At 43.7% G+C, this 26,075-nt stretch overlaps 1 protein-coding gene across 3 annotated transcripts in view; it reads right to left on the reverse strand.

Annotated features, from left to right (window-relative positions):
• PTPRZ1 (protein tyrosine phosphatase receptor type Z1) overlaps nt 1-26,075 on the reverse strand; it is a 352,752-nt gene that overhangs the window by 23,825 nt on the left and 302,852 nt on the right. For all 3 annotated transcript variants that reach the window (XM_029615443.1, XM_029615442.1, XM_029615444.1), the window contains 4 exons: nt 24,531-24,694; nt 7,842-7,977; nt 5,186-5,332; nt 4,223-4,316 (listed from right to left, as the gene is read on the reverse strand). In XM_029615443.1, the coding sequence (XP_029471303.1) occupies nt 4,223-4,316; nt 5,186-5,332; nt 7,842-7,977; nt 24,531-24,694 (541 nt within the window). The remainder of the gene's footprint in view (nt 1-4,222; nt 4,317-5,185; nt 5,333-7,841; nt 7,978-24,530; nt 24,695-26,075) is intronic.

Raw genomic sequence — 26,075 nt, forward strand, 5'->3', positions numbered from 1 at the left:
ATTTGGTGAGTCACCAAATACAGAATAAAGGGACCATAAAATATACACAGAAATGCACAGACAAACTGAACTGGAAATCACAACAAGTTAGACTGTATGTAATGCAGCAATGGAAAAACAGAAAATACCATCATTCCTCATAAAACATCAAACAATAAAATCAAGAACTATAAAACATCACAATAGGAAAATCATACTAAAAATATATATTTCAAAATTGCTGATGAATAGAACCTCCAGTAATTTAACCCAGGGAAATTTTCAAAAATTTGTATAATATCAATAAAATATTTCAAAAAGAGCAGACATCAAATAATATTCAATAATTAAAACTAATAAGGATTTTAAAAAGCCCCTGCTGTCTCCTTCTGTGGGAGCTCTTGATTTCCAGTCACCCTGATATTGTCGAGGATTAGGAGGTTATCCTCTCTCTCTCACACATACTCACATGTCCATTCTCTCTCACACATACACTGTCACATACATACACATTCATGCTCTTATACCCACCATAACCTCTCACTCTCACTGACACTGACACACTCTCAGGCTCTAAGACACTCTCTCCCCCTCCACACACAAACTCTTACTCCCTTGGATTTTCTCATACACACTCATGCTCTCACACTCACTGGCTCCCTCACATACAAACAAACACACACACCTAGGCAAGCTCCCAGTCATTCTCACACACACACACACTGACCCCCAGGCAGGCTCCCATTCATTTTCACACCACTCCCTCCCCATCCCCCAGGCATGCACACATTCATTCTCACACACACAGACCCCCAGGCAGGCACCCATGCATTCACACATATACACCCCCCAGGCAGAGTCCCATTCATACACATGTACACACTAAAGGCAGACCCCCCTCTTTTTCTTTTGCCAGCAACCTCAGAGCCTCTCTCATTCCTCTGCTGCCACTGATGCCGCATGGCTATTGGGGAGGTGCCGATTGCTGCTACTGACACTGAAGCCCATTCTGCTGCCTCCTCTGTGCAGGCCCCGTGGGCTTCCACTTTCTCCATGCTGATCTCGTACATTGTGAGATCCGCATAGAGAAAGTGCTATTCTTGCACATTCCCAAAGATTACATGTGCCAATCACTAAAAAGTAATTTTTTTTTTTTTTACTTTTGCTGTCTGATCTTAGTTTTCTAATTGGTTGGTCACAGGCTTTTTTTTCCACACCTTCCCTTTCTTATTTTTTTTTCCAATTCCTTTTATATTGTCTTTTTTCTGTTTATTTTCTCTCCATCTTCTTCCCTCAAACACACAGTCAGGTTCTCATTCTCACATGCATTTCTCTCTCTCTCTCTCTCTCACACACACACGCTCTCACTGTCACATGCTCTCTCATATAAAATCATTCATACACACAGTCTCTCACTGGCACATGCTGTCTCTCTTTCACACTCAGAGGCTCTCACATGCTGTCTCTGCAAATATTCAGATTCTCACTCTCACACACAATCTCTCAACTCATCTCATACACACACACACTCTACAGACTCTCAGCCTCTCTTTCACCTCTGGGCCTCCTCTTTGCGGGTCGCCGCAGGATGGGCTCTGCAGCGGCCCTGATCTTCTCGGGCCGCGGCGGCCCTGCTACCGGGACTCTTCCTCTTCTTGGGCCATTGCGACTTGGGATTCAAGGCGGCCCGTAAGCGCTGCTCCTCTACTGCACGCGCTGATGCTCCTTCTCCTTCCTGCCCATGCAGCTCCAGAACGTTTACTTCCGGGGCCACACGGGCAGGAAGGAGGAGGAGCATCAGCGCGTTTAAACGCGATGTTTTTCTTCGGGCCGTGGTGACGTGAGCCTCACCATGGCCTTGCCGATCTGCCTGTCGCAGCGCCGCATGAGCATCCCTGTGCCTGGGTGCATTGGCTCCTCTCGGGATACCACTGCTCGCGGCGCCCCAGGCCTAGTGCTTCCACCGGCCCTGCCCGCAGGTTTCTCTTCGGGGCGCAGCGAGAGCAGACCCTCTTCTTGTCTTTGGCCGGGAAGTTTAAAAAAAAATAAAATCATGTGATGGGAGCGACCGGCCCACCAGGGGAAGCCCGATCCCCCGATAGGCCAATCTGCCGCTGCTAGAGAGGTAGGTGGGGGGGAGGGGAAGGAGGATTCCAATTGGGGTGAGGGTGGAATTTGCTGCTACCGCTCTGGAGGATTCCTTGCAGGGGTGGGGGTAGTCGAAGAAATGACTGCTACACACCAGGGGGGAGGGCACTTTCTTTTGATGGGGGGAGAGAGAGGAGAGCAGACGAATCCTCCAAATTAATTGGCCCACAGTGAAAGGGTCAGTTAGCTTGGGAGATTTATGGCTGCAGTAGGCCTGGTAAATATTATATACTGGTTCCAAGGCTGATATGAAGTTTTTGGCCTTTACTTAGCCCAGGGTAAATAGTGAATGCAGAGAGTACACCATGCCAATTTACATGGGATTGGTAAAGTCTCTGTTGCATATGATGCTTTAGCGCTTACGCACTGATGTGATGAGGGCGTGTCTTAATGTGTATGTTAAGTCCTTGTTCCATAGTGCACTATTTTTAGCGTGCACAGAAAAGCCTTAGGGGCGGATTTTAAAAGGGTTACACACGTAATCCTTTTAAAACCCTCCTGCGCGCGCCGAGCCTATTTTGCATAGGCCCGGTGACACGCGCAAGCCCCGGGATGCACGTATTTTATTTAATTATTTATTTATTTGACTCTTTTCTATACTGACTTTCATGATCTCGATCATATCACGAGATCTACACGGGGTAGGAGCATTAACGTAAACAATAAAAGAAAAACCAAAGTTACAATAAACAGGGTCATGTGAACTTGGGAGCTGACATAGCTAGAGGCTACGGGCTAGAGGAAGAGAAATTGTCAAAAATTTAACAAAGGTGTATTGAAGAAGCCTTGAGCCATGTATGCTGAGTTCTGTCTTGTCTTATTGGCGTTTATCAATAAATTAGCTGAAATGAGACAGCCTGATGGCAGGGGATGGGGGTAGGAAAGGGAAGGAGGGGCAGGGATGGGAACGGGGAAGGGAGGAGGGGAGGGAGAGGTTAGAAGGGGGGGGTGACTGAGTTAAGGGAATGCTTGTTGAAACAGCCAAGTCTTGAGATTTTTCCTGAATGTCCCGGGGCTTGAAAAAGGGGGTGGGGCATGGGCCGGAGCCTCCAGGCACAGCAGCCATTTGCCGCTGTGCCCGGGATTGCGGGCTGGCCGTCGGTGCACGCAACCTACACCTGCCCGGAAGCAGGCATAACTTATAAGTTAAAGGTAAGGGGGGGTTTTAGGTAGGGGAAGGGAGGGTGGGCAGAAGGAAAGGTCCCTCCGAGGCCGCTCCAATTTCAGAGTGGCCTTGGAGGGAACGGAGGAAGGCTGCGCGGCCTGCCGCGTGCAAGTTGCACAATTGTGCACCTCCCTTGCGTGCGCCGACCCTGAATTTTATAACATGCGCGCGGCTGTGTGCGCATGTTATAAAATCGGGCATAGTTTTGTGCGTGCCAGGTTGAGCGCACAAATCTACACCCGCGCATAATTCTTAAAATCTGGCCCACAATGTGTACTTTAAACTTTATTGCAGAGCAAAGCATCAATACTATTTTTCCACAGATTCTTTTCCATGGATACAAAATAGTCCCTGCTAAGGATTAAAATCATGTATAAAACTATATTTTTTTGTTATTTCTTTTCCAACTGTTGTTGCTCCTTAAGAGGGCAGTTTTAAAACCGATGAAGTCCACCTCTGTGAAGTACACGCTGACTTCAGTTCTGAATAAATGGATTCCTACGCGCAAGTCTGCTTCGAAAATTAGCGGGTGTACACGGAACCTTACGCGGCATGGGCGTACACATTTATGCCTGTTTGGGTGCAGGTGCAAACACGTAGGTGGTACGCTCATCTTTTTGAAAATCGAATGCAAGCATGTTAAGTGGTTTCCCTGCCTGCAAACTCCGGCTTCGGGAAGGCCTCTTTTAAGTACTTGTAAAAACACGCACGGGATCACTTTCTATGGTTACTTTTACACATACCCATCCCCCTCCATGGCAATTTTTAAAAAGCCAATTTACCCCTTCCCCACCCCCCAAAAAAAACTGGCAAACTTACGGTACATCAAAAAAATAATGATATATTTCAAGCATGCAATGCATGAGGTGTAGAAAAAGAAAAAAGTAGAGCGAGAGCTGAACACTGCAGCAAGCCAGCCTGTCGTCTTACCGGGAATGATGGCCGAGGTTCTGTTCTTCTCTCTGTTATGCTGCTTTAGAGCCGTAGAATAATCGCACTGCAGTATGTTAGCCTGGCTTAGCAGCTGAAACAGCAAGACAAGAGCAAATAGAGATTGCATGAAAGGACAATGGCAATAAGCCACTGCGTTTCTTGTAGAATAAACCTTACCTGGTGTTAAATGTAATAAGATTTTATTTTGCTTTATGCGTTTCGTATCGCTGCTCTGAAAATAACAGAGCTTTCCCCCCCCCCCCCCCCCCGTCCCTCCACCCTTGAAGCCCCTTACTATTAGGGTGCAGCGTGTGGCCTAGCTCTTCAGCAGGCGCACTAATGGCCATGACCCAAGCACTTCTGCCTAATGATCTCCTGCGAACTCAGACTCGGAGCCACAAATTCAGAGAGGCACAAAAGGTATTCACAGAGCCATTCAAAGTCGTCTGCTTTCATTCCATCTGATCTTTCTTCACACCTCTTCTGGAATGACTCCGTGTCTACATGGGGAGGGGAGGGGGGGTGGGCGAAGCGAACGAGGCTCCATCTACTAAATTATAGGTCCTCTCGTGGGGCACACGCTGCCAGCCAATAAGTGGGAACATGCTTCTGTGATATGGCAATTCATCTTGAAAGAAACGTCTCTTCCTTATTGTGTAGGCTGTGTGTTCTTTTTCACTAAATTCTCACTCTTTATAAAAAAAAAAAAAAAAATACCAAAGAATATATCAGAGAGCAAAAGAATAGGGTTCCGCTTATGTCTTTTGTCCAAGGTCAAGGCCAAAATAGCCCTGCCGTACAGTGCTTTAGTGATAGTCTGAATGATTCTGAATAAGGATGATGAACTGTAGTACAATATCTTTCATCTGTGCATAAGATTAATGCTCACAAAAATGTTTTACAAATTGAACCGCTACTTGCAAGCAGACACAGCTCATTTTGCTACGAGTGGCAGCTTACCTTGAACTGCTTCTCCAACCTTGTCCTTCCTGAAGGTCCAGGTGTTAGAAGTGCATTAACATAGGCGTGGATGTGGCTGTCAGGCACCTCTGTTTCTTTGCCAAGTATTGCCTCAACCAGTGCGTCATGAATAAAGACATATTGTTCCTGACAATGTGTTAATAATAAACAATTTAGTGCTGATAATCTGCAGACGCTTTTCAGCATGCTTCCCTTGCCTTTTTATATTGCACATATGGCTTCCTTTTATATATAAAGCATGCATACTACACCTTCCTGTTATATACAGCATCTGTACCATATCTTCTGTTTATATCTAGCTTGTATATATATACTACATATATACATAACCGTTTATACATACTTCCTTTAAACAAACGCTCCTTATATATAAGACTTGCTAGCAAATTCAAGTGACTATTTCAGTTTGATCAAGGTTTTTTTTGCCAGCCGATTGTATTTGTTTGAGGCCTGTTGGCACATCCTGTGTAACATTCCTACAAGTTTGCTTGCTATGTCTGGGTAGTTGGTTATCTGGCTTTCCCCCCCTGTTACACGCTGGCGCATGCATGCTATAAAATCCGTGCATCCATGTGCGCATGGCGGGAACCACGTGCACATGGACGCACGTGCGCACCTTTTAAAATCTACCCCTTTATCTTTAAAGTGCTCTCTCTAAAGTTCATTTGTTTATACTTCTACATGACATCCATATATATGTATATTTTCTAGAAACACTTAAGACAGTAGTTTTTTGTTACAGATTTTGTGTGTGTGTGTGTATATATATATATATAGCTATGCACACACACACATACACATATAACATATATGATGTGTATGTGTATATATAGCATGTCCTCTTTTCATATAAAACCTTACCTATTGTTCAGAAGATAGAACTGTTAAATCTGGACACCAAGTCAGATTGTGCTATAGTACGTAGCATCTACAGTGTGACCATGAATAATTCACTTTACCCTTTTCAGGCTCGTATTGAGAAATGCAAGTTCTTTGGGGAAGGCACTTTAATAGTTTGATTTACCTTGCATATTGTTATGTACATTGCCAAGACTCGAAAAACAGAGCAATCACTCAAGACTCTACATATAATATAATACCAATTCAGTAAAAAAAAACCCAAATTCAAACATAGCAGTCAGTGGACCTTATGTAAAAAGCAAAACCGAACTAACACTTTGGCTGTTTCCATACTCGATGAAGCCAATAGTGCAAGCTTTGCCCCCCCCCGCTATATGAGCAGTGAATTTCAGTCCTGATGTGCAGAGAAAGGTGCAGCATGTGGCTTTCACACACAGATCAGAGCAGCCTTGCACACTTATTAACTAAAAATCAAATGATGACTTAGAAAAGGTCACCGAAACAATGGAAGATATTTGTACGGGAGCTGTTCACCCTGGCATAGGCAAAAGGGGATGTGAAAATAAAATAAACACATACGCTTAAAAAAGATATCACATGAAGAAAGTGAAATAAACCTCCAAAACAGGGAGAAAATGATAAGCAATTCTAAATACTTGAAAAGAGAAGCTAGCGTTTGAGTCTCTGGTCCTATGGTCTACCTATAGCTGCAATATGCTGTTGATTTATTTGTGCATTATTCCCATAGACACAAACCAGGAAAAACCCTTTCGTCCATCAGGCCCTTTACATATCTACATGAACAGACAGATTAACATATAGCAGGGGCAATAATCAAACTGCCCATGCCGATGCATGCCTGGTGGGCAGATTTTCCTCACAGGATTTGCACCAATAATCAATGCAAAATTATGCAGATAGTTTTTGTTTTGATGATTGCCCCTGGAGAAAAAAAAAAGTGCCCACAGAGAACTGTGCCTGCTTTTCCCGTGGTTACTTTTTCAGCCAAACCTATGCACGCTTTTGCCTCCAGTGAGCTAATCTTGCCTGCAAGCCATGCGGGTAAAACTATGCGGGTTGTAGTGCAACGTTCGAACTTTTAACTGCACACAGGGAGGGCAACTGCCGAGGAACCAATTTCTACTGGCAAGATGTGGCTTTGAAAATCACCCTCCCCCCATGCTGAGAAAGACCCTCAGGCCCAACGTCCTTTTTTCTCCTGCCGCCCTTCTTTCACTTTAGAGATCTGAAGACAAACACTGCTGGTGTCATCCAAGCTACTATTTACCTGTATATTTCATCCTCCTCAACTCATTTTGCACTGATCTGCTACAGCTCATCACAAACATATTACGTTACACCCTAGGGCCACTGCAAGCAGATTTGGAGCCTTTGACCATTCACCCCCCTCCCCCAGTTTAACTACAAGTGACAGTGGCTCCAGCACATGTGCTCCCTTCTCTGATACAACCCCCCTCTAGACCTCCCACTGGCAGGATTTTGCCACCCCCAAAATCTTGGCGCTCTGGGTGACCGCTTAGTTTGCGTAATGGAAGCACCGGCCCTGTTACACCCCCAATTTATTTATTTATTTATTTTTTAGTTTCTACATATCCAAGCGGCCTAATGGTAACCTCACTACTTCATTTTTACCTTGGTCACTAATTTTTCTTCCTCGTTTTAACTTTAAGGAAACAGAGAAAAGCAGCCAGCATGCACTCATTTAAATGTTATTAGTAGCATGCATCATCTATTGCAATGCTTGCATTCTTACCTCCGTCTGCACCAAGTAGTTTCTTTGTGTACGAATGTGTTTTAAGAAGCCAAATATGTTGACGGTCCCTTCATGCCGAATTTGTTGCAACATGCTGTCCAGTACAATGTAAGTACCCGTTCTTCCAACACCAGCGCTGTCAGAGGGAAAAGGCACAAAAATCTTTGGCTATACTGACTTCCTGTACTTTACAGCAAGGAGACTTATCACATGGATTCCGAACTGCTGGAGGTTCAGACGAGACCCACTCTGCCCCATGTTTCTTAGTAGATAGGACAATAAGTAGTCACAGGTAAAAAATACTGAATATACACAAGGATTAATTTACCACATGTGTAACTATAAAACTATACAGAGCAACCTGTGTTGCATTTGGCAGAATGGAAGCATTCTAAATAAATTAATTAAATAAACACATAAAATGGGCAGATTTCATTGTATGGAACAAGGCAAATAAGGTCAATGATGGGAAGCCTGCCGGGTACGAGAGAGATCGTGAGAGGACGAGGGGGACTGCCCCGGTGAGTCGCTGAACCCGCCTCCCAAACCCTGACGTCATTTCCAGCTGACGGGGCTGTGCTATTTAAGACCGGCACAGCTGAGGTGAATTGGAAGCCTGCCGGGTACGAGAGAGATCGTGAGAGGACGAGGGGGACTGCCCCGGTGAGTCGCTGAACCCGCCTCCCAAACCCTGACGTCATTTCCAGCTGACGGGGCTGTGCTATTTAAGACCGGCACAGCTGAGGTGAATTGGAAGCCTGCCGGGTACGAGAGAGATCGTGAGAGGACGAGGGGGACTGCCCCGGTGAGTCGCTGAACCCGCCTCCCAAACCCTGACGTCATTTCCAGCTGACGGGGCTGTGCTATTTAAGACCGGCACAGCTGAGGTGAATTGGAAGCCTGCCGGGTACGAGAGAGATCGTGAGAGGACGAGGGGGACTGCCCCGGTGAGTTGCTGAACCCGCCTCCCAAACCCTGACGTCATTTCCAGCTGACGGGGCTGTGCTATTTAAGACCGGCACAGCTGAGGTGAATTGGAAGCCTGCCGGGTACGAGAGAGATCGTGAGAGGACGAGGGGGACTGCCCCGGTGAGTCGCTGAACCCGCCTCCCAAACCCTGACGTCATTTCCAGCTGACGGGGCTGTGCTATTTAAGACCGGCACAGCGGCGCGCAGCCGCCGGCGCGCCGAAGCCGCGCGCCAAAGGGGCGCGCCCCTGGTAGGAAATTTGTGGAGAGCTCCTAATGGGGAAGAAAAGAAAGATAAAACCTATAACATCTACCCCAGCCTCTAAGGAGATGAAAGGCCCTATGGATACTCATTTGATCCGAAGGGGGAGTCAACTAACTGGAGAGATCGCTCAGGATTTATCCTTCTCTTCTGGGATGAGCGCAAGTCCCGTCCAGGACCAAAAAGCCGTCAAAGATCACAGTAATATGGTGGTAAGTGTTTTAAATACCACCAATGTTACTGAAGTGCCAAAGTCAGCAGAGGGAGGAACCAGTGTACTGGAACCTGTTCCGTCTGCTGGAATAGTGGAAGGGGAAGCTGAATTGGCAGACCCTGATAACATCTCACTGGCAGATATATGGAAGGCTGTAATGAAAATGGAACAGAGACTTTCTCAATCCATGACCCAGTCCACTGTTTTTGCTGCTGAGATTAAAGGAAAGATTGAAGACCATGGGAAAAGAATAGAACAATTGGAATCTGTAGACAAGATGATGAGTAATCAAATTACCTCTTTACAAACTAGTGGGACTGCATTTATTAAGGACTCTTTAATGATTTATAGAAACATAGAAATGTTGGAAAATAATTTTCGTAGTAGAAATTTAAGATTCTTAAATTTTCCATATACTAGACTGTTGTCTGCGCAAGAGCTGTTTAAAAAATACGTTAAAGAGGTGCTGGGTATAAGTAGTGAATTATTAATATCAAATATTTACTATATCTCCAATTATAAGAGGGACGGGAAAGTAAATGAGAGTGGGATGGAGGAAATAATTGACAGAAGTCCCAATTTGACATCTTTCCTAGAAGCTTCTGGGGATGATATAACAACTAGAGCAACGTTAATAGTGGTTTTCGGATTAGAGATTGAAAAGAATCTTGTTCTACAGAAATATTTTAAGAATAAAAATTTCTTATTCTGTGGTAAAACTGTTCAAGTATTTCCAGACGTCTCAAGATCGACCCAGGTGAGAAGGAAGCAGTTTTTGGCAATGCGAGGAAGAGTTGTAGCCATTGGGGCTACATTCTTCCTCAAATTCCCATGCAAATGTATTATTACCTATCAAAAAAACAAATTTGTTTTTCTTCAACCTGAACACCTGGAGGTATTTCTTTTAGATAAAGGGGGACCAGGGGTTCATGAGCAGCCTACATGACGGTTTATTAATTTGGTCAAAACGAGGATCTATCTTTTGGTCTAGATTTAGACATATTTTCTTTTAAATATTTCTTATAGAGGCTTCCCAGATAAAGTGGACTATTTAGTTGGGATAATATGCGAAATTTATTTCCTGTAATGTATTTTCCTCTGTTTTTTAATTTTGGATATGTATCCCATGATTTCTTGATTTCTTTTCATCGTAAATGTTATAGAAATTTAATAAACTATAAATTAAAAAAAAAAAAAAAAAAAATAAGGTCAATGATCTGAGCCAACAAAGAATATAAAATACAAAGGATGGTATATGACCCAATATCTATAGCTGGCTGGTGTTTATAGCATTGGATTCTTATAATATTAGTGCACTGTGACAGCAAAGCTAGAAAGGGTTACCTGATATCAGCAGAACCAAGAAATACCAAACACAGTATACATACAATTTTCTATATTACACAGTACGTAAATGCATATTTTTTTTTCTGTTTAAATTTATTAATTGCTTCTCCAAAAAGCTCAAACTGATTTGATGATGGAGTTTCCCACTGTTGACAACAGATGAGTTTTCGGCAACATATGAATCAACAATAAATACAATTAGAACCAGTTCACTATATAAAATATAATAATTAAGATCATCTCCTACTGCACTGTAACAAGACATGAAACCAACACCCCAAAATTTTAATTCAGTACAACAATACTCTCTATTAAAACAGATAAACTAAGCAAATTCTTACTAACTAGATAAAATAGTGAACTCTTTAAAAAATTAAATTTCTTTAGATACTTTATCAGGATCATTATTAATATTTAATTTACCATGACCAAAATTAGATGCAGGTTTACTTTAAATGTAACAGAACTGGAAAAAAATGCAATAATTCACTTGGAAATTAAAAATTATTAATCTCTCTCCTTTGTGTTCTGGGTTCCGATTTAATTTCTAATGAAACTTGACTGCTTAATGCTTTTGAAGCGTCTTCCACTTAATCACATCTAGCATCATAATTCTATGTAAATCAGGGAGCTTTGGGGCAGATCCTCATTTGAACCTCATACAAGCATCATACACCAATTTCTGTAAAGAGTGATCACACCATAAATAATTGAAGATTGGAATCAGGAGAGATATTATGGACAGGTTGTATAGCCATAATAATAATTAATGATTTTTATAATGCAGGATTGCCAACTCCGGGTCTTTGAGTGCTACAAAAAGGCCAGGTTTTCAGGATATCCACTGAACATGCATGAGATAGATTTGCATACAGTGGAAGCAGAGCATGCAAATCTATCTCATACATATTAATTGTGGATAACCTAACAACTTGGCCTGTTGTGGCTCTCAAGAACCGGAGTTGGCCACCCCTGGTAGAGTATTTATGAGAGACACATAATGGACCACCCCTTCCCTACTCCTTGGAGATTACAATCTAGTCAAGATACACATACAACAAACAAATTACAGATTTAGAGTTAAGGCAGCAAGGACATAACTGAGAAGATTAAAGAACAGGTGAGAATAATGGAATAGGGGCAATGTTTGATTGATCATCTGATGTCAAAGCAACCAATCACATCAGACTTGCTCTACAGCAACTGCACTGGCTTCTAGTCAAAAGCAGGATACATTTTTAAACTCTGCTTTGTAATTCAAGATGGCTGCTTGATTGTGCCATGCTGATTCTGGTTCCAGCTATCTGAGATGTATTTCTTTTTCCTTGTTTCATTTTGCCTTATAATGGTGAAGAAATAAAAGGGGAAGGTAAGAGGTGCCTCCCCTGCATATGTGAACATACATATAGGAACATAGTAACATAGAAAGGACGGCAGAAAAGGATCAAATTGTCCATTTAGTCTACCCAGCAAGCTTCTTATGGAAGCAATTGCCGCTTCATACAGGTTACCTCCATGTTTCTGTTAAGGGTAATAACTGCCGCTCCATGCAGGTTGCCCCATATTTCTCTTAAGAGTAGTAACTGCTACACCAGCACCCTTTCCTTCATTTCCAACCTTTAGGGTTCCACAGTGTTTATCCCATGCCCCTTTGCATTCTTTGACTGTTTTTGTCTTCACCACTTATTTCGGGAAAGCATCCCAATCATCCACCACCCTCTCCGTGAAGAAATATTTCCTGATGCTGGTTCTGAGTCATCCCTCTTTGTTGCGTTTGTGCCTGTTCTTGCCCTCGCTCTACTCTCTCTACCTTAGTGGCATCTCCCTTTGGGTCTGATGGACATATGCTGCTGTGGCTTCTCCTCGCCGCTTCTCCCCGGGCTGGCCTGATACTGCGGATCCGCTATGTTCCTGATAATGTAAGAGCGCGAGCTCCAGAGTTTGTACTGGCAAGGGCGCGAACCTCAGGGGTGTCCCCCATAGTGATGTCTTCCGCTTCTACCTTAAAAGGTCTTTGCTTGCAACTACGAATCGAGTTAGCAAGGGGGAATTCTTCTCTCTGCTGCTCTGCCTCCACAAACTTACCTAGGGGTACCCACTCCTCGGGGGCCCTGCTCTCGCTTCTTGATTTCAGATTGCTAAGACGGGATCCGGTACTCACTCCTCGAGGGCCTACATCCCTGAATGCTCAGAAGATTCCTTACTGCCTGGAAGTGATCGCAGACGTGAACACTGTGAGTTCTATTACAGATAGGAACCGGTACTCGCTCCACGAGGGCCTATGTTCCTAATCTCTGAAGACTCCCTTCTGTCTAAGACGTTATCGCAGGTACAGAGATCGTGAGTTATTATTGCAGACTGCAGATAGGAACCGGTACTCGCTCCACGAGGGCCCATGTTCCTAAAACCCTTCACAGACTCTCTTCTATCTCAGAAGCTATCGCATACCTATATCTTGTGAATTACTATTACAGATTGCAGTTAGGAACCGGTACTCGCTCCACGAGGGCCTATGTTCCTACAACCCTCCAAAGACTCTCTTCTATTCCAGAAGCCATCTCATACACAGATATTGTGAGTAGGGATCGGAATCGTATTTCTGACGATTGAAAATATCGTACGATATTTTCAAAGTCGCCAGAAATTGGGGGCTCCCCAAAACCGATAGGAAAACCCGACGAAATTGTTCGTGGGATTCTCTTATCGTTTTGGGGGAGGGCGGGAAAAACGGCACACAAAAATAACCCCTAAACCCACCCCAACCCTTTAAAACATCTCTCTTAGCTTCCTCTACCCGCCCGACTCCCCCCCCCCCCAGTGGTGGTCCCGGGAGCGATCTCCCGCTCTCGAGCTGTCGGCTGCCACTAATAAAAATGGCGCCGATGGCCCTTTGCCCTTACCATGTGACAGGGTATCTGTGCCATTGGCCGGCCCCTGTCACATGGTAGGAGTAATGGACGGCCGGCACCATCTTTAAAAATGGCGCGGGACATCCAGTGCTCCTACCATGTGACAGGGGCCAGCCAATGGCATGGATACCCTGTCACATAGTAAGGGCAAAGGGCCATTAGTGCCATTTTTATTAGTGGCAGCCGACGGCCCGAGAGTGGGAGATCGCTCCCGGGACCTCCACTGGACAACCAGGTAATTTAAAATGTTTTGGGGTGGGGGAAGTTAAGGGAGCTGTGTAGGGGTGGGTTTTTTGTTTATCGGCTCGGGCGCAGCCGATAAAAAAAAACCAGATCGGGCTGCACGAAAAATAATTCAAGATGTGAATCGGAATTGTGAGTTCTTATCCCAGACTGCATATAGGAACCAGTACTCGCCTATGGCTCCTGTTTCTGAATATACTGAACACTCTCTGTCGCACAGAAGCCATTACAGATCTCTACAATTGTGGGTATATCATCTACTACTGGTTATGTATCCAGCATACCCTGTCTACTCACTACCTATAGTCTCTCTCTACAGCTCAGCAACCCAGAGATCGCAATTCCAGTATCTGAGGGACTTCAGCCCTGCCGTGCACATCAGCTCACTACTGCTACCTCTGGTGGTTCTACTTCCTGTCTAATAAAGAACTATCTGTGTTTGTCTCCATACTCCAGCCTAGCCGGTGGTCCCTCTCAGGATATCCTCCTGGGGGCGCTGTCATCTGCCAACGGCCCAAGGATTCACTAATTTACATTAAAGTGTTCATTCCTAACACTACTAGAGTGGTATCATTACAGACTGCCACTCTGTGGGGAGCCAACCCACAACAGATCACTAACTCCATCTACGGAGTACAACGGACTGCTGGCTACTCTCCTCAGGGGGGCAAATTCCATAACAGATTGCTACTCCTCCTCTCTGGAGGAACAGATCTACATCAGGTTGCTAACTCCTCTCCTCTGGAGGAGCTGATTCCTAACAGTCTGCTAACTCCTCCCCTCTGGGGAAGCAGATCCATAACAGATTGCTACTCCTCCCCTTGGGATGAGTTAATCGATAACAGATTGCTAGCTCCTCCCCTTGGGAGGAGCTAATCGATAACACCCTTGCAGTTTCATTTCCTAACTCCTAGTTCTACTGATTCCTTTCCAATAGAAAAAGTTTGAAGTTTGTGCATCATTAATACCTGTCAGGCATCTAAAGGTCTGTATCACATCTCTCCTACATCTCCTCTCTTCCAGGGTACACATATTCAGATCCTTCAGTCTCTCCTCTTAAGTCTTCTGTTACAGACTTCTCTGGAATGCCTCTATCCTGTCTATCTTTTCTCTATCCATCCTCTGTCCTTTTTGATATACCTTTGGGGTGAATTTCCAGATTCATGCTTCCTGCACGGTGCAGGGCCGGTGCTAGTTTTTTTGCTGCCCTGTGCGAACAAGTAGTGTGCTGCCCCCCCCCCCCCCCTATGATTCATTCAGCTCCCTCCAGTAACCGACTTATATTATATTCTTATATACCTATCCATAATCTATTAACAGAGACCAAAATGTAACTAGTTTTAGTTTTCTAGTTTTATTGTATACTTGTAAATTTAGCATTCGTAAGTGTTACATGTATTAAGTTGTTTAAAATGTAAACCGGACTGAAGGCATTATACTATACTTCGGTATAAAAAAAAGTCTCTAAATAAATAAATAAATAAATAAATAGATAAATAAATAAACTAAACTTTAAAATCTGACATTCCTCCTTACCCAGGTCCACCTCCTCTCCTCTGGAACTCATGGCCAATGAAAGAGTATTAGATGCCCTAGCATCCCCCTCTCCCACTCTGGCCCTCTACAAACACACAATTACAAATTATGCATCTATAATAGCAATTTTGCATTAAAATAACATTGAGTACTAGAGATGTGAATCGGAACCGGAATTGGTTCCGATTCACATCGTGAAATTTTTTTCGTGTGGTCCGATCGTTTTTTGTTTTTTTTTTCTCGGCTGCGCCCGAACTGATAAACAAAAAACCCACCCCGACCCTTTAAGACAGATCCCTTAGCTTAGTATTTTCAAAGTCGTCAGAAATCGGGGGCTCCCCGAAAGCGATAGGAAAACCCCACAAAATTGTTCATAGGGTTCTCTTATCGTTTTGGGGGAGGGTGGGAAAAACGGCACACAGAAAAAACCCCACACCTTGTGCATGCCGAGCCCAAGGGTAGCCCCGATGGCTTTCCCCGTTCCCTCCAAGGCCGCTCCGAAATCGGAGCGGCCTTGGAGGGAACTTTTTTTTCGGCCCCCCCCCCCTTTCCCCTCCCTTCCCCTATCTAACCCACCCCATCCCTAACTAAACCCCCCACCTTTCCTCCAAAAGTTACGCCTGCCTGAGGACCGCCCCCAAACTGCCCCCATGCCCCCGGCCATGCCCCGGACCCCCCCCCTTTTTTTGCAAGCCCCGGGACATACGCGCATCTCGGGGCTTGCGTGTACCGCCGAGCCTATGCAAAATAGGCTCGGCACGTGCAGGGAAAAATTTTCTCGGGTTACGCGCGTAGCCTTTGAAAATCTGCCTCTATTATTCACCATTCCCTTCCTAATAATTCCTAACATTCTATTTGCTTTTTTGACTGCTACAGCACACTTTCAATATATTATCCACCATAACGCCTAGATCTTTTTCCTGGATGGTAACTTTAATATGGAACCATTGTGCAACTATAGAACGGGTTATTTTTCCCTATATGCATCACCTTGCACTTGTCCACATTAAATTTCATCTGCCATTTGAATACCCAATCTTCCAGTCTCACAAGGTCCTCCTACAATGTATCACGATCCACTTGTGATTAAACTACTCTGAATAATTTTATATCATCAGTAAATTTGAATACCTCACTCAACGTAATCCTTTCCAGATCATTTATAAATATATTGAAAAGTACCAGTCCAAGTATAGATCCCTGAGGCTCTCCACTGTTTACCTTTTTCCACTGAGAAATAAGACCATTTAATCCTACTCTCTGTTTCCTGTCTTTTAGCCAGTTTGTAATCCATGGGATATCATCTCCTATCCCATTACTTTTTTAGTTTTCTTAGAAGCCTCTCATGAGGGACTTTGTCAAATGCCTTCTGAAAATCCAAATACATTACATTTACCGGTTCACCTTTATCCACATGTTTATTAAACCCTTCACAAAAATGAAGCAGATTTGTGAGGCAAGACTTCCCTTGGGTAAATTCATGCTGTGTTCCATTAAACCATGTCTTTCTATATGCTCTGTGATTTTGAGCTTAAGAATAGTTTCCACTATTTTTCCCGGTATTGCAGTCAGGTTCACTGGTCTATACTTTACCGTTTCACCCCTGAGCCCTTTCTCAATATTGGGGTTACATGGCCACCCTCCAATCTTCAGGTACAATGGATGATTTTAATGATGTTACAAATTTAAACTAATAGATCCGAAATTTCACTTTTGAGTTCCTTCAGAACCCTGGGGTGTATTCTATCCGGTCCAGGTGATTTGCTACTCTTTAGTTTGTCAATCTGGCCTACTACATCTTCTAGGTTCATCGTGATTTGGTTCAGTTCATCTGACTTATCACCCTTGAAAAGTATCTCCAGAACCGATATCTCCCCCAACATTCTCATTAGTAAATACAGAAGCAAAGAATTCATTTAGTCTTTCTGCAATGGCCTTATCTTCCCTAAGAACCCTTTAACCCCTCGGTCATCTAATGGTCCAACTGACTCCCTCGCAGGTCTCCTGCTTCATATATATTTTAAAAAGTTTTTATTATGAGTTTTTGCCTCTAAGGCCAACTTCATTTCAAATTCTCTCTTAGCCTGCCTTATCAATGTTTTACACTTAACTTGACAATGCTTATGTTTTTTCCTATTTTCTTCAGATGGATCCTTCTTCCCTTTTAACCATGCCAGTAATTGTTTGGCCTTCCTTCCACCTTTCTTAATGCGTGGAATACATCTGGACTGTGCTTCTAGGATGGTATTTTTAAACAATGTCAATGCCTGTTGTATACTTTTAACCTTTGCAGCTGCACCTTTCAGTTTTTTTCTATTTTTCCTCATTTTATCAAAGTTTCCCTTTTGAAAATTTAGTGTTAGAGCTGTAGATTTACTTATTGTCCCCCTTCCAGTCATTAGTTGAAATGTAATCATGTTATGATCACTATTGCCAAGTGGCCCCACCACAGTTACCTCTCTCTCCAAATCCTGCATTCCTCTAAGAATTTCATCTAAAATAGCTCCCTCTCTCATCTGTTCCTGAACCAATCATTTATTCCATCCAGGTACTTTACGCCTCTAGTAATACCTGATGTTACATTTACTCAGTCAATATTGGAGTAATTGAAATTTCCCATTATTACTGCATTGCCAAAGTGGTTAGCTTCCCTGATTTCTCTTAGCATTTAATTGTCTGTCTCATCATTTTGGCCAAGTAGATAGTAGTTTACTCCTATCACTACACGCTTACCCAACACACACAGGATTTCTAGCCATATAGATTCTACTGTGCATTTAGTCTCTTGTATGAACTTTGTCCTGTTGGACTCTATGCCTTCCTGGACATAAAGCACCACACCCCTACCAAGTTGATTGCTGTGTGGGACTTTTAGTTGCTTTTAGTATGGGAAATGAGGCAGTCACCACAGGGCTGTTTGGGGAGAGGGATTTGCCACTCCAAAATTTTGCCATCTGAGGTGACCACCTCACCCTGCCTCATGGTAGATCCGTCCCTGCATCCATCTTTTTAACGCATGGGATACACCAGGTTTGGAATTCCGAGGCGGTACTTTTAAGCATTGTTCATGCCTGGTATAAACTCTTAACTTTTGCAGTTGTTCCTTTCATTTTTTTCCTAGCCAGTTTTCTCCTAGTTTCTATTTCAAAAGTTAAATGCTATTGTAGAAGACTTTCTTAATGTCCTTCCTCCAGTTATCAAGCTAAATTTCATAAAAGTTGTGATCACTATTATCAAGTGGCTCCAACACTTCATGTGTTCCACTAAGGATTAGGTGTAAAATAGCTTCCCCTCTTGCAGTTCCTGCAGCAGCTGCTCCACGAAGCAGTCATTTATTTCATCTAGAAACTTTACCTACTAAGCATGTCCTTATATGACATTTACCCAGTCAATACTAGAGTAATAGAAATCACCCCTTATTACTGTGCTGCTGATTTTGTTAGCTTCCCTAATTTCTTTTGAGCATTTTGTCATCTGTTCATTCTGTCCAGGTGGACGATAATACATCTCCACTGCTATTTTATTTTCCTTTTCACCTGTAATTTCTAACTATAAATATGCAACATTGCATTTTGTTTCCTGCAGAACTTTTTATCCTGCTTGACTCAATGCTCTCTTTAGCATATAGTGCCAGCCCTCCACCAATTTGATCCATTCTATCATTGCAATATAATTTGTACCCTGGTACCACAATGTCCCATTGGGATGGAAGGAGGATAACCAATGGGACATTGTGGTACCAGGGTACAAATTATATTGCAATGATAGAATGGATCAAATTATAATCTACTTCTTCATTCAGTGCTATGCATTCTAACGCTCCCAGTTTATTTTTTAGACTTCTATTTGTATACAGACATTTCAAAGTATGTTTTTTGTTTGAATTAATAACCTGCTTTATCAACTGACAGGGATAATTTTGGAATATTTTTTCTCTGTTCTTTACTTAAAGGCACCTGGGCTACTTTAGCATTTATTGCAACCTCTCTATCAGGATTCCCTAACGTTCCTATTTTATTAGTATCCTTCAAAGATGCATCATTCTGAACCAGGCACTTAAGCGACTGTCTGCTTTCCCCCATCATCTAGTTTAAAAGCTGCTCTTTCTAAAGGTTAGTGTCAGCAGCCTGGTTCCACACTGGTTTTGTAGATTTTTGCTCTTAAAACTGATGCTGGAAACCAGAATGTTTACTGTGTTTAAAACTGTTTCATTTTTACCAGAGCTGGCCCAAAATGATTCAGGGCTCTCTTTCAACTGAAGAGCAAGGAATTGTCCTAACCATCTGATAACCAGAAAACCCTTCTCTCTCTTTCATCCTTTTCTCTCCCCCGCCCAGCAGCATTCCCTTCTCTCACTATCCCTGCAAGATTAGATTAGTAGGGTACATACATTCAGGCCGCTCAGAGCTGAGTACTCGCTTTCCTACTGCGTGCTCAACCACCTCTCCTGGGCGCTTGATCTAACATTTAAATGACCTACCATGCTAAAAAGGATGTGCTCAGGAAAATTGTGCGTGCCTAGTGCGTCCTTGGCATCGGGCGCACAGGAGACATGGCTGGGTGCCCAGCTGCTGACCTGACTCAAGCTCCCTACCCCAAGGTCTGGCCCGGACCCAGGAGGTCCTGTACCTGAAATTGGGAATCCAAGGTCCGATTGATAAAATCGCCCTTGCCAGACTGGAAATCTCCTCCCTCCTGGCCAGGAACCCCTGCCAGAGACCCTCCTCCAGCTGGGCTGTTTCCGATTGGTCCTTTTCATTGATATTTGTCAGTGAAAAGGACCAATCCCCTTTCAGGACAGCTTTCTGAAAGGTGATTGGTCCTTTCACTGACATATAACAGTGAATGGACCAATTGGCAACAAGTGAAGGAGTAAATAAATTAATATTAAGGGCCCAACATGTAATATTCATTTATTTACTTCTTCACTTACTGACAAGGGCGGTTTTATCATATGGACCTTGGATTCCCGATTTCAAGTACGACCCGCTCTGCTTGGCCCATCAGGCCGAATCTTGGGGGTGGTCAGACCATTTAAAAAAAATATATTTTTTTACCTTTCTCCTTTTTCTGTTCCTCCGATTTAATATTCTCCCCCTTCCCAGACTTGCCACCTTCCCCTAGCCAGCACTCTCCCGCAAACCCCAGCCAGCAGTCTTCCCCTGCCATAGCTCCAAAAGAATCCAGCAAGCACTCCTCACCCTTTTCTATCCTCTCTCCACCTCTAAAACTACCTAGGCACCCTTTTGGCCTGCGCGGGTCGATCATACCATCCCTTCATCCTCTGCTGCTCATCATGCCAACACAACCTTGGGGTGGGTGGTGGTGCGAATGTAGCCAGGGTGTGGTGCTAGATGGTGATACGCTAGCTAATGATGCCACCTCTTCTTTGCTGGACAGATACGGGCCTGATGACTCATATGAGCCAGGCAGGCAGAGTTCCACAAGGGTGCCGCACTGCCATTTAATATCATACCAGTGGGGATTCCCAGGCCCCATTGGGAAAAAGAAAAATAGCGCACTAAAGCAGTTCCTATCCTCTGCCAGTCACAGGGCCGGTGCAAGGGGATTTGGTACCCTAGGCACCTTCTGCCTTGTGCCACCCCCCCCCCCCCCATTGCAGCCTCTACTCCTACCTTTTGCAAGTAGTGGCAGCAAAGAGGAGTGGAGATTTGAATTCCCACTCCTCTTTGCCACCATTGCTCGCGACCCCTAATGGTTGGCGCTTAGGCCCAGGCCTAGCTCACCTAGTGCTTCTGCCGGCCATGCTACCAGCAGAACAGCTTGCCAGGAAGAAGAATGAGTGGTGGAGGGCTGAGGGAGAGGGGAGGGGAAGGGAAGGGGTTGTGGATGAGGAGAACTGGAAGGGAAGGGGGTTTCGTGAGAGGGGATAGAAGGAAAAGAGAAGGGGATGTAGGTAAGAGGAAAGGGGAAGCAGCTTTGGGTGAATGAGAGAAGGAAGAGGAAGGGAAGATATGATCAGGCAGAGTGCTACTCAGTGTGCAATAGGGAGACCAGGCCCCACCTGCAGAAGAACCACCATGGGGCACTGCAGAAGCACAGCCACCAGAGGGGAGCAAGGCCACATCATGGAAAGAAGACCCAGCCGGACCAGGCAAGTGCATATAAATGTTGTAAGTGATATTTTTACTTCATAAGAATGTTCTTTGAATGTCAATTTTCATGTAAACTCTACTATTTTTACTGCATAATTTTAAATGTGTGTGTGAAAGGCTGAAAGCATGGGAACAAAGCTGAAAGGTTTGCCTTGGGCACCTAATACCCTTGAACCAGCCCTGAGAAAGTGCACCACACACCACCTCAACATTTACCCATCTCCTACTTCACCACCGCACAGATACTGGAAAAGGATGAAAGGCAAGAGGGTAGGTGTGGAGGGTTGTCTTAGAATTTGCAGGAGATTGAGCTGATTTTTGTGCTTTATTTGTTTTATTTTATTCGATTTATATTCCACTTCTCAGTGAGGGAAGCGAAGAGGTCAATTTTCTGACCCACACTCAGGGGCGGATTTTCAGAGCCCTGCTCGCCTAAATCCGCCCAAATCCGGGCGGATTTAGGCGAGCAGGGCCCTGCGCGCCGGTGAGCCTATTTTACATAGGCCTCCCGGCGCGCGCAGAGCCCCGGGACTCGCGTAAGTCCCGGGGTTTTCGGAGGGGGGCATGTCGGGGGCGTGTTGGGGGCGGGACCGAGCGCAGCGGCGTTTTCGGGGCGTGTCGGCAGCGTTTTGGGGGCGGGTACGGGGCGTGGCTACGGCCCGGGACGGTCCGGGGGCGTGGCCGCGCCCTCCGGACCCGCCCCCAGGTCGCGTCCCGGCACGCAAGAGGCCCGCTGGCGCGCGGGGATTTACGCCTCCCTCTGGGAGGCGTAAATCCCCCGACAAAGGTAAGGGGGGGGTTTAAACAGGGCCGGGTGGGTGGGTTAGGTAGGGGAAGGGAGGGGAAGGTGAGGGGAGGGCAAAAGGAAGTTCCCTCCGAGGCCGCTCCGATTTCGGAGCGGCCTCGGAGGGAATGGGGGTAGGCTGCGCGGCTCGGCGCGCGCTGGCTATACAAAATCAATAGCCTTGCGCGCGCCGATCCAGGTTTTTAGCAGATACGCGCGGCTCCGCGCGTATCTACTAAAATCCAGTTTACATTTGCTTGCGCCTGATGCGCCAGCAAAAGTAGGCCAATTCGCGCTATTTGAAAATCTACCCCTAAGTGTTCTGGGTGATCAGAACACTCAGTGGTTAGTAAAACGGGTCTCGGTGAAATCCACATCTTATCTCTGGGATAAGCAGCATGGAATCTAGCTACCCCTTGGAATCCTGCCAGGTACTTGTGACCTGGATTGGCCACTGTTGGAAACAAATACTGGGCTTGATAGACCTTTGGTTTGACTCAGTATGGCAAATTTTATGTACTTATGATTTTTGAATGTTTTATCTATGGAGAAATTTATACCTACTTGGTAAATTTCTTTTCCTTGAATCCAACCAGATGAATGAGTTATGCTCATCAACCAGCAGATGGAGACAGAGAAAACCAGACTTGCTGATATCACCCTTTATAGGTTGCTGTGCTGACCTCATCCTACCAGTATCCTGTATGAAGCTTAGACATAATTCAAGCCATCTCCTTCTTTCATCATTTTTTAAACCAGAGGTTTATCCAAAAAACAAGGTAAAGAAGATACAAACCAGTGGTAAAAAGGTTGAACTAACTGATATAAATAACATTGAACTCTGTTCATTAAAATTAGTATATTTAATCTCCTATATCTTAACTTATTCTAAAATATCACTGCAATCCCAGTGGTTTGGCAGAGTAAGGAGGGTTCTGGATTAGCCTGACAGGACTCAAGGAAAGGAAATTATCAGGTATGTATAAATTTCTCCTTCATCTTGATAAAGCCAGACCATTCCAGACAAATGGGATGTACCAAAGCTACTCTTTTCCTGGGCAGAGCCCTGCCAATATCAGAGTTGGATGGAAAATTTACATAGTAACATTGTAACAACAGAAGAAAAAGATTAAGTAGTCCATCTAGCCTACCCAAACTTCTTATGGTAGTAAATGCAACTCTGTGCAGATTATTCCTAAGCCTTATGTTAAGAGTAGTAATATTAAAAATCAAAACCAAGCAACTGTCAAACCCATAACAAAATTACTGCTAGCAACATTTTAAGAGGGTGAGCAGCCTTCCTGATAATTTATACAATACTGCTGATTGAACGTGCTTTGCTTTTGGACTTGGCCATAGAAGCAATCCTGTACTTTTTCCCTAATGTTTACATATCTATACCCTGGACTGTAAAAGTCATGGCCCAGTGCTGGATTTCGTCTGAATTAACTCCTCTCAGAAATTTTAGCTGGATAATGAGATATTCAGTTAAAGTTTAGCCAGATAAATGCCCAAAATATTGAAGTGTCTGCATTTAGCCGGATAACCTGAGATATCCTGCTAAATGTCTCTATATATGATCCCCTTAATATAAAGATTCCCTTCCCGCTAGGGATATTTGTTCTTTGGAAACAAAACAGGATATTTTAACAAAATGTCCTGTCTCATTTAATTTTGTTTTTAAAATGAAATAAAAAGAATTAAAAAAAAAATCATTCATTTTGTTTAAAAAAAAAAAAGCCCATCCCTGCCGCCAAACCCATCCCCCTCCCCTCACTATCATGCTTTCTCCAGAACTTCCCCACCTCACCCCTCTCTGCCCCGGGACCCTCTTATCCTCGTTAGAAATTTCTTCATGGGGCAAGAGTGATTACTGAGCACTGCTGCCCCACAGCTGCAGGTATTGCAAATAGCGCTGACATAGCCAGTTCAGCACAATTGTACATTTTTGCTATACAAAATTGTGCTGCCTAGGCCAGTGTCATTTTGTTTGGCAAAAATCTGTCAATGGTACTGGCCATAGTGGCGACTGTGAGTCAGCCTGCTCCATGAAGAAATTTTCAATCAGAGAATAAAAGAGTCTAGTGGTGTTGGCTGGGGAGGATCTGAAGTTGGCCTGGGAGGTCGGGGGAATAGATTTGGCTGCAGACCTGACATTTTTTAAATTTTTTTTCCTTTTCGTTCAAAAAGAAATGAAACGAACTGCAAAGAAATAAAAAAAAAAAACGAAGGAAAAAAAAAAACAACAAAACTTCATCCAACTAAAGTTTATGCTGCAGACTCTATTAAATGAATAATCAGACAATTCACCTGCAATGTACCACAACAGGACCCATGGAGCTGCGTTTAGCAGAAGATGCTTTTCGCACAAAGGTGAGCACTGGAAGAGTGTATTCTGGAACGCCCATGTCAGGCCACTGGGTGTAGTGGTACTGCGTAACTAAGTGTTCACTAAGCCTTCCTTTCTGGGAGCCCTGTAATATGAGAATTGGAACATTAATTAGTACCCTTATATGCCAACTAAACTTACATGGGCATGACATATAACACGCATATAACACGAACCATCACAACTGGATTATAGGTCAACCTATTTGATACAAATAAAAATAACAGTCACAATTTTCTTAATTCTAAAATGTCTGATCATATAAAAAATAATGAAGAAAAAGAAAGTTGTGTTGATGTTTTTTCTTTGTCATGCAGCTGATACCAGGACAACGAGAGTGGCCTTAAAGAACAGTTACCTGTCTTAACAGTCAGTCCTAAAATTCCAAGAATAAAACAGAATGAAAATGGAGTTTGTGAAAAATAATTAGAGATACTAATCTTTGAATTTTAAATGGGTGCTTTTGTTTTTTTTAGAGAAAACAAAACAAAAATAGACTCCTCACACCCAATGAAAAACAAAAATTCAAAATGTGAGATCAAACATTTTCAAAAAGAGCCACAAATTACGCACCCCCTGTTCTAAATATGAATTGGGCATCATGTAAAGATTATTACCCAACACTATGGATGGATGTTGGAGACTAGCAGCCCTTAACCTAGAGGGATGAGTGGCACGAACGCTGCAGGGACAAATGTGATAGAGAGTCATGAAAGCACCTGAAGTCTGGGGTTTGACAATTGACAATAGTAGTGCTTTGATGGTGTCAGCAAGCCATTTATTTTTCTTCAATTCAGTTTCAGGGTTGGCTGCTGATGTAGGCCTTACTTATTTTCTCTCTTTTTCTCTCGTCAGCACCCAGGGTTGGGCTGAGGCTTCTCATGATAGAATATTTAGGGCTTTCATGGTTATTCTATTTTTCTCCATCTGCCTTAGGTTATACTTATGCAAACTGCAGCAGGTAGATGGATTGCTTGAAATGAACTTGTTACTTATTCTTTCAATAAAAATGTAAATTAAAAAATGGCAGTGTTTTGAAACTCTATTTTTAAAATATAAGAGTTCTGAAATAAAAGGAACTAGACTGAGCGAGTTGATGATGATGAAGTCATTGGTCTGGCTGAGTTTGGGACTTAGCTAGGCAAATCTGTGATTTAAATATTTCTCCCCCACATTCCAGATAATGCTCATCCAGTTAAAAATTATCTGGCTAAAACTTATTCAGATAAAGGAGGCATTCTAATGATGGGACTTAAACCTAGCTGAGAAAATCTAGTCGTGGTAAAAGCAGGCCTCACGTTACCCAGGTATTGGGTGACGTGCACTTGGATAACTTTAGACTTAATTGTTTATATTCAACATATAGCCAGTTAAGGGGCCGCATAATAATAAAAATTTTTTTTTTAAATTCAGGCCCGATCCTGCAGCCTCCCACCCCCACAAAACACTTTGAAATTAGGGTGGAC

Source organism: Rhinatrema bivittatum, chromosome 9 (genome assembly GCF_901001135.1).
Source record: "Rhinatrema bivittatum chromosome 9, aRhiBiv1.1, whole genome shotgun sequence".
Taxonomy (NCBI): domain Eukaryota; kingdom Metazoa; phylum Chordata; class Amphibia; order Gymnophiona; family Rhinatrematidae; genus Rhinatrema; species Rhinatrema bivittatum.